At 62.3% G+C, this 9,008-nt stretch overlaps 1 protein-coding gene across 1 annotated transcript; it reads left to right on the top strand.

The window, feature by feature from the left end:
• Positions 1 to 1,217: 1,217 nt before the first annotated feature.
• Lsm4 (LSM4 homolog, U6 small nuclear RNA and mRNA degradation associated) lies at positions 1,218 to 3,731 on the top strand (the record flags this gene model as incomplete). The annotated part of the gene is made up of 4 exons (XM_010606467.1): positions 1,218 to 1,436; positions 1,778 to 1,876; positions 2,620 to 2,803; positions 3,299 to 3,731. Coding segments are annotated over 4 exons (594 nt in total), but the record flags the coding sequence as incomplete, so codon positions are not given.
• Between the last annotated feature and the right edge of the window lie 5,277 nt (positions 3,732 to 9,008).

Below are 9,008 nucleotides of genomic sequence, written 5' to 3'. Positions count from 1 at the left end.
ACAGGTTCCCCAGTGCCCTGGTGTGCTACTCGGGAGGCTGATACAGGAGGCTTGCTGGAGCCTAGGATTTCAAGGCCAGCCTTAATGAGATCTCTCTTAAAACACAAAAAATCCTCTTATGTGTTATAAAAAAATTTAATCTGGACATGGCACAGGCCTGTCATCCAGCACTCAGGACCCCAAGGCAGGAGGATTGCCACAAATACGTGGCCAACCTGGGCTACACAACAAGACCCTGTCTCAAAACAAAACAACAGTCGGGAGGCTGAGGCAGGAGGATCACTGTGAGTTCCGGACCAGCCTGGGCTACATAGTTCCAGGTCAGTCTCAACCACATAGTGAGACCTTGTCTCAAAAAACAACAACGACAACAACAACAAAACTGAAAAAAAAAACAAAAAACAATTTAGGGATGATAGAAAAGGAAATACTTTGCAAGCTCACCTTAGTTGGGCGAGTATTTGAAGGACTCAACCTGTCTTTGGAATCCCAGCTCATTAGCTAGGCGTAGTGGCACACATCTTTCACCCCAGCTACTCCCAAGGCTGAGGCAGGAGGGTTTCAGGCTCAAGACATTGTCTTTAAAAAGCTGGGCGCACAGGGGCGGTCCTTGCAGGCCAGCCTACAGCATTGCTTCGGGCAGGACTGGGCCAGCTCCTCAGTGTCCCAACCTGGCCTCCTCCCTCAGGGTGGGGCGCGTGTGTGTGTGTGTGTCATAGCCAAGTACCCAAAGATGGTAGAACCTCAGCAGCTGGCCTGGAGCATGGGACCACTGGGACACCCACCGAGGCTTTGTTTTATTTTGCTTGGATTTTTTTTTTTTTTTTTTTTTTTTTGAGACAGGGTCACACTGAAGTTGGCCTTGAACTCATCATGGAGCCCAGGCTGGCCTTGAATTGGCAGTGATCCTCCTGCCTCAGCTTCCTGAGTGCTGGGGTCACAGGTGTGCGCCGCCATGCCCACTACGTGTCTTTTGTTTTCTTGAAACAAGGTCTCGCTATGTGGCCCTGGCTGGCCTTGAACTTGCTTTGTAGCCCTAGCTGGTTTTGAGCTTATGATCCTCCTGCCGCAGCCTCCCAGAATACAGGGTTCTAGGCCTGTGCCCCTGTACAGGCTTGCACTTTTCGTTGCGCCCACAGTCAGCTGAGTCCTCGGGTGCGGAAGGTGTGGAGTGGGGGTGCTGTGACCATGACAAGTCTGGGGTCCCAGGTGGTTGAGTGCAGGCCCCAGCATCTGGGAGCCTCCTCAGTCCCTTGCTGGGTCTGTGCCTGTGCAGAGAGCCTAAGGAAGGGGGCGTGTGCGGGGAGGGGTCCCAGTGCCCTCCTGCACCCCACCCAGCCTGCAGCACCTTGGGTGCCGATCAGCCAAGTCACAAAGGCTGTATTTCCTTCCAGCTGCCCCTGTCACTGCTGAAGACGGCGCAGAACCACCCCATGGTGAGTGTGTCCTGGGCTGCTCCTCCAGAGGGGCCCAAACCCAGGCCCACCAGCTCTCTGTGCCTTAGAAGAGCAGGGCTTGCTGGTCACCGGCCCCAGGGGTGGAGGCGTGTACAGAGCGGGCGCCCTTGAGCTGGGTGCGGGGCACACACCTTCATCCTTACACTTGGGAGGCTGAGGCAGGAGGATCACGAGTTCTAGCCCAGTTTAGGTAATTTAGTGAGACCCCACCTCAGAATGAAAAATAAGGAGCATTTGGGGCCCGGTACTGCCCTGAGATCGGAAGGAGGCTGGCAGCACCGTGGGCCCAGCCCCTGGCAGCCTGGTCTGTCTGTCCTCAGTTGGTGGAGCTCAAGAACGGGGAGACGTACAACGGGCACCTGGTGAGCTGCGACAACTGGATGAACATCAACCTGCGCGAGGTCATCTGCACGTCCCGGGTGAGTGGAGCCGGCGGGGTTGCCCTGGTGCCCTCCTGCTCTGTCTGTCCGACTCAGTGTCCCTGCGGTCCCACCTGGCCTGCTCTTCCTGGGGAGCAGGTACCCCAAGCCCACAGAGTTCCCACACAGGCTCAGGGCGCTGCCTTTAAAAAGCTGGGCGCTGGGGCGGCCCCTGCAGGCTGGGCGGCAGCATTGCTCAGGCAGTGTCTCGGTTGCCGGGGCCCAGACCACCGTCCATCCCTGCCCGGCTACCACGTCTCCGGTGCTGACTGCACCCCTGTGCCCAGCTCTCGGGTCAGGAGATGGCACGGGCTGCAGAGGGTGCGGGGCTGGGCCGGGCAGCGTGCTGTGCACGGAACCCCACCCCAGGCCGTGATGCCTTCACGCGTCGAGCACCTCGCTCAGCCACACCAGCTGGGCCTGCCGTGGAGGAGGGCAGCTGGCTGGGCGCTCTCTGCTGTGCATGGGTCCTGTCCTATCCTATTCAGGTGGAGAACTTGCCTCTCAAGGGAGACACGGGGCCAGGCATGGTGGCGCAGGCCTATCATCCCCGCTTCTCAGGAGGCTGAGGCAGGAGGGCTGCAAATCCAGGCCAGCCTGCAGTCTCTGGATAAAATAAAAAGAAACAGCTGGGGTGCAGCCTGGGTTCCCTGGGTCCCATCCCCAGTGCTGCACACACAGAAGCAGGGAGCAGGGCCCCACAGCAGGAGGGTACGCAGGCCGGTGACACCTTCTCCGTCCAGGACGGGGACAAGTTCTGGCGCATGCCCGAGTGCTACATCCGCGGCAGCACCATCAAATACCTGCGCATCCCCGACGAGATCATCGACATGGTCAAGGAAGAGGTGGTGGCCAAGGGCCGTGGGCGTGGCGGGCTCCAGCAGCAGAAACAGCAGCGCGGCCGGGGCCTAGGTGGCACGGGGCGAGGTAGGCAGTGCTGGAGGCTCCTGTGGGTCCCTTTGGGTGGGCAGGCAGCAGGGGCCGCCGGTGACGGCTCTCAGAGGGTGCAGTGTGGAGCGGCCAGCAGCGGCTGCCCAGGCAGCCTCTGTCCCCTGGCTGGGCGGCAGGCTGGCACCTCTGACCCAGCTCTTCAGGCCGTCATGGGCGCCTGCACCACTGTGGCACCGCCGGGCTCTGAGCCGACTAAAGTCCCTCCAGGGTGGAGGGACAGGCGGAGGCCGGCCGCCACCCACTGCCCCTGACGGGGCGCCGTGTGCTGGGCACTGTGTCCGGGGGCTGGGCCCGTGTCCCATGTGGCCCTGGCACCCTGTGTCCCCATCCTCCGGGGCCAGTGGGCGGGGTCCCTGTGGGCCCAGCCCTGGGCGTCTCCGGGGAAGCCTGTCCACTCCCGCGACACCGTCCTGGGCCCTCCCTGGCCACTGTGGCCTGCGGCCGCTGCAGCCCATCTGTCCCCTCCCACAGGTGTGTTTGGCGGCCGGGGCCGCGGTGGCCTCCCGGGCACGGGCCGGGGACAGCCGGAGAAGAAGCCAGGCAGACAGGCGGGCAAGCAGTGAGGGGCCCTGGGTCCCCGCCTCACGGAAGGGGAGGGAGGCCCCGTGTCTGGGTTGCCCTGGAGGCTCGCCTCCGTTTTCAGGTAACCGTGGTACCCTGCGGGGTCACTGGGACTTCTGGTTTTGTGACGTTGCCGTTCCCGCAGTGGACAGGGTTTGGAAGTCCTCCGCTTCGCGTTGTGCCCCGCCCTGCACAAGCCCCGTGTGGGACAGAACAGCCAAGAGTGGCTGTCGCCGTCCCCGAGCGTCCTCTTCCAAAGCCCATGCCGATCAGATGCCTGGTCCGTTCCCTTCCACCTCCCCTCTCTGTCACAGAAATAAAGTGACTGCAGCTACAGACGGCAGACCATCTTCCTCGGCCCGTCCCTGTCCCCGCGCTGGGGAAGTGGCCGTCCTGGGAGCGCTTCCCGGCCCGGCGCCGTCTTGCCCAGTGGGAGGGCCATGTCCCGGGGTCCCTGCCACCCAGCACGGGGTGGACATGGTGGGACCCGGGCTGGCGGCCCCGACCAGGTGCACGTGGTGTCTTCTCGGCCTAGGCTCGCATCCGTCCCTCGCACCGGTGCCGTCGCCCGGAGGTCGCCTGGACTGGCCACCGGGGGACGCGGGAGGGAGACGCCGGGACCCGTGCCCGTGTCAGCCCCGTGTGGGCCCAGTGCGCCCCTCGCTGGTCCTGGGACGCTCCTGGCCGTGCTGAGCCTGTCCTGGCGGCGCCGTCTGCGTCCTCGTCCAACTCCCTGCTCTAGCGGGTGCCCCTCCCGCATCTGCTGCCCCGGGTCCTGTTCTGGGGCCAGAGCCCCTCAAGGAGGGGCAGGACAGGGTCACAGGCCTCAGCAGGACAGGGTGGCAGGTCTGGGCCTTGCGCCACTTCCTGGGGGGCTGAGGATGGCGACCAGGCCCCAGCACGGTGCTGCTGCATCCCCGCCGTCGCCCCAGCGTCCCCCATAGCGCCGCTCCCCTCCTCCTGCCTCTCCTGCCTGCAGCCACCTAGGAGCAGTGGCTCCCAGAAGCTTTCGTCCCGGCCTCGGGCTGCTTTCAGGAAGTCAGCTGGGCAAGAAGAGAAACCAAAAGTCCAGGCTGCTCCCGCCCGGCCTCCGGGTCCCCTGCCTCCTGCGTGGGCTCCCCACCTGCACCCAGGGCTTTGTCCCCAAGTGCTCGGTGGCAGGAGGCCCACACTTGGGAGGCGGTGCCCTCATCCCAGGCGCACAGATGGGACCGCCCCTCAGGCTCCCCTGGCCCCAGCCACACCTCCTGCCTCTGTGCATCCCAAGCGTGTCCCCGCCGCCCCTCGTACGGACTGTGGATGGGCCACTCGCAGGGACCACACGCTGCCTGGCCTGACCTGCAGTGCTGTGGACCGAAGGCAGGGACGGAGGGGAAGAGGTGGCTAGGGGAAGGGTGACATTTGGAGTCGGGGGAGGATGGCTGGAGCTTCCCGGGGAGGAAATCATGCAAAGGCCCCAAGGCCAGTGGACATGGAGTGTGAGGGGTGGGCAGGCCCTGGAGGTGGCAACCCCAGAGGGCTTGGGCTCGGATTTGAGAGCCTCCTGCCTCGGCCTCCCGAGTGTGGGGGCCACGGGCCCACACTAACACCCAGTCTTCCGCCTTGCTTTCCGGCAACCTGGGTCTGACCCTCAGCATCCCATGGAGGCCTGGTGAGGCGGGGGGACCCCTGGGCTGCCCCTCAGCACCGTGGGCCGCACAGTGGCTTCGACTCAGGGCCTCTGCGCCCAGAGCCAGGTGGGGCCCCACGGCCACTGCCGCGTACCTGCTGTGCCCACTCCACACACAGGAGGCAGCCCCTGCACTGCTGCACAGAGAGGGTGAGCAGCCTGCCCAGGGTCACACAGCAGGGGCCCAACCTCAGCTCAGGTGTTGGGAGTGCAGGACCAGCAGGTGTCACCCGCTGCTGAAGGTCACCCTGCGGCTGCGCACGGCTCAGTGAATGCTCCAGGTGGGGACCAGCGTTAGGAGCAGCCTGCATGCAGCTGGTGCTCAATGAGTGCACGGTGCAGTTCGCAGGTTATGGTGGGCCTGGTGTGCAGCAAAGGCCTGATAGGGGCACAATGCCGTGCCCAGCTCAACCGACCGGTATGCAGCAGCCGTGCAATAAATGCTCAGCACCCTCTAAGACTGGTGGCTTATGCCATCCCTGCCAAGGCCACCTGAGCTATGTGCTGGGTGGCAGTGGCTTCAAGGGCGAGGTGGGGGGGTCCCCCGCCGGCCCTCGCTGGGGCAGCAGCCAGCCCCGCCCTCTGTGCTGGGAGCCCTTCCCGCAGCCTCTGGCCACAGGATGACTCAGCCCTGCCGGACTCCACTGGAACCAGCGCGGAAACATCCAGCGCGCTCGGGAGTGGCCGTGGAAATATTTCCCAGCTGCCTTCAGCGCCTAAAAATACTCCGAGTCCTCCAGCATTGGTGCCCTCACCCTCCTCTGTGCCAGTGGGCTGGGACCCCCAGGAGGGGAGGGGAGGAGAGGCCAGGGCTGAGGACCTTGTCCGGGGGCCTCTATCACCTACTAGTGTCCCTTCAAAACAGACGGTGCTGGGAACCTTGGCATGCCCCTGCAATCCCGGCTACTCAGGAGGCTGAGGCAGGAGGGTTACACACTCAAGGTCCTCCTGAGACCTTGTTTCACACACATACACAACTAAACAGGAGGGCTGGGGATGTAGTTTGTGGTACTGAGCCTGCCTCGAAAATGCAAGGTGCTGAGTTTGAAGAAAAAAAAAAGCACGGCATTCAGGAGGCTGAGGCAGAAGAATCCCTCTGTGGGTTACATAGCAAGAGCTTGTCTCAAAACAACAGCAACACAAGACAAGGTAGCAAGAGTAGAGATGAGGCTCCGTGGTGCAGGCCGGAGGCCCTGGGTTCCACCCCCAGCTCTGCCACAGCCACCTGCAGCCGCAGACAGCTGTCCGCTCTCCTAACCCTCTGCCCTTGGCCTTTCTGGAGCCCTAAAGAAGGCAGGGGCAGCTGGGGGAAGGGAGAATCATTGTGCAATTCAGATTTCGGCCTCAGTTGTCCTGGGTCCAGCGAGAGGGAGGAGCAGGTGCAAAGGCCCCGAGGCAGGTGTGAGCTGAGTGTGTGGGGCAAGCAGCCAGGGACACTGGCACAGCTTGGCACCTGGCCCGCCCGCTCCTCCTCAGGGATGAGTCAACCCACACGCATTGGGAGCCAGCCTCTCTGACCCCTGATTATTATGCTTAGGAAGCCTTCTTACTTGTTCTTACTCTTCATTTATTTCTGAGGCAGGGTCTGTGTACTGTGGGCTGATCTTGAACTCACTGTGTAGCCCAGGCTGGCCTCCTGTTCACAGGCATCCTCCTGCCTCAGCCTTCTGAATGTTGGGAAAATAGGTGTGCGCCACCACACCCGGTGAAAATGAACCATTGTGAAGTGAAGGAGTCGGCGGCATGCACTCCACTGCCCAGTCCCTCCTGTTTGCACCCAGTCCCTTGACCCGGAAGCAAACCCTTTCCCTCTAGCCCTCAGCCCCATGGTCCGGCAAGGCTCATCTGCTTCCTGTCTGGATTTGCCTGTTGCCAACCTTTCCTATAAATAGGATCACACACCATGTGCCTGTGGCTCTGGCTTCTGCCATGCAGAGTTTTCATTACTGTTATTTCATTATGTTGTTTTGCAGTGGTGGTGGTGAGCATAACCCAGGGCCTCACATATGCTTGCAAGCGTTCACACCTCGAACAGGACTGTGACCATGTGGGCCTCTGACTCTAGGCTTGACCCAACCCCTAGCTTGGTTTGGTTTTGGTTTGGTTTGGTTTTTTGAGACAAGGGTCTCACTATGTAGTGAGACTGACCTGGAACTCACTATGTAGCCCAGGCTGGTCTCGAACTCAGCAATCCAGCGATCCTCCTGCCTCAGCCTCCTGAGTGCTCGAGTGCTGGGATTACAGGCGTGCACCACCACGCCCGGCTCCAACCCCTAGCGTGGAACAGAAATGAACCTGGTTACTTCCTAGGCCTCTACTTGGAAGCTGGGAGCAGAGACAAACAGCAGGGACTCTGAAATACTAGGGGTTTCCCAGGCAGGGGATGTGCAAAGGCCCTGTGGTAGCCAAGCTGACCTGCTCAAGGTGGTGCCCGCTGTGACTGCATGGGGGGGAGTTGGGGGTGAGCGCAGTTGCCTTGGGGCCTGCGGGGTGGGGTCTAGGATGGACTCTGGAGATGGGGAGGTGGGGGGAATCAGGAAAGAGGCGTCCTGAGGCTGATTCTGAGTGGGCTCAGGCTGCCCTCACACTGCCCCGCCCCAGACCCTTCTCACATGGCCTGCACACAGGGTGCCCCGAAGGAGCTGCGGAGGGGCAGTTGTGTGGCTGTGTGGACCGGAAGGTGGGCGCCTCCCAGCCCCTCCGCGCACTCTGCCCACTCCGCGAGGCTGCAGGTGGGGGCTGGGCACCCGCTGGGAACCAGATCCGGATGCTCCTGCGGGCGCTCCCCTGTCACCGCAGCCGCCACCGTCACAGCCACCGGCAGGGGCAAGGGGTGAGGTTATTTTTACCCAGGTTTCAGGCAGTGCCCGTGGCCCACGATGCCTTCTCTCTCCACATCCACAGCTACCCCTATGTCCCATGGGAGGGTGGGCTGGGGCAAACGGGTCACCACAGGCAGCCGTTGGAGATGTGGGGTAAACCAGGGTGGTCCCCAAACTTGAGCCTCCCGTGTCCTCTGGGGTCTGCACACTGGTGGGAAAATGAGGCAGGGAGAGAAGTCTTGGGTTTCAAGGACGCTAAGCCCTTCAGGTGCATATGCTCTGGGTAGCCTTGGAATCTGGACCCCAGGGCCTTTGCATATGCCATGGAGGCCCAGCGGCCCTTCAGGCATCTGCCCCCACCCTCTTTGCTACTGTCCTTGGCCCTCTGACCCCCTGCTCACCTTCCCTCTCCTGTCTGTGAGGTCCTGTCATCTTTGTCACCAGCTGAGGTGCCCACACCTGCCTCGCTCCGTCACCCCGCGGCCACCAGGTGCAGAGGGAAGGACCCATGTCTGCGTGCTCTAGCCGATCGGGGTCCCAAGGACAGGGTGGGGGCACGGGCTTCCTGTGTCCACTCGCACACTGACCATCTCAGGGCCACGGGGTCCCCACCGGCCTGACGGTGGATTTGTTTGGGCTGCTGACCTGCATGCCACACCGGCACTCTGCCATTGAGCCGATCTCCTGGCACTGGATCGAACTCGGGACCTTGCGCTTGGGAGACAGGCGTGGTGCCATAGCTAAAATCCAGGCCCCGCTTTTTATTCTTTGAGTCAGCATCTCCCTAACTTGCCGAACTGGCCTTGATCCTCCTGCCTCAGCCTCCCAAATAGCTGAGATCACCAGTGCACGTCACGACGTCTACTTCAGGGTCGTGTCTTTACGCCGAGCGATGACGTCTATCTAGTTGCAGTCACAGCCCGGAGAACATCCCCAGATGGGGTCTGTTGTCCCCCTCCCCCCGTCTCTGTGTCCCTGGGGCTCTATCTTAAGCTCTCCAGGGGTTTATCTGCAGGTCTCCTCTCCTATGGTCCCTATCTGGGATGGGCTCTAGCCCCGGCCCGGTACAGCCCCGGGCGGATCCCGGACCGGCCGCGGCTCTGAGCCTCGTTAGGGTCGCGGCCTGGGT

This window comes from Fukomys damarensis, unplaced genomic scaffold (assembly GCF_012274545.1).
Source record: "Fukomys damarensis isolate Sample0158 unplaced genomic scaffold, DMR_v1.0_HiC HiC_scaffold_37, whole genome shotgun sequence".
Taxonomy (NCBI): domain Eukaryota; kingdom Metazoa; phylum Chordata; class Mammalia; order Rodentia; family Bathyergidae; genus Fukomys; species Fukomys damarensis.
Note: the sequence above shows the minus strand (reverse complement) of the source record. Positions and strands in the feature narration are given on the sequence as shown.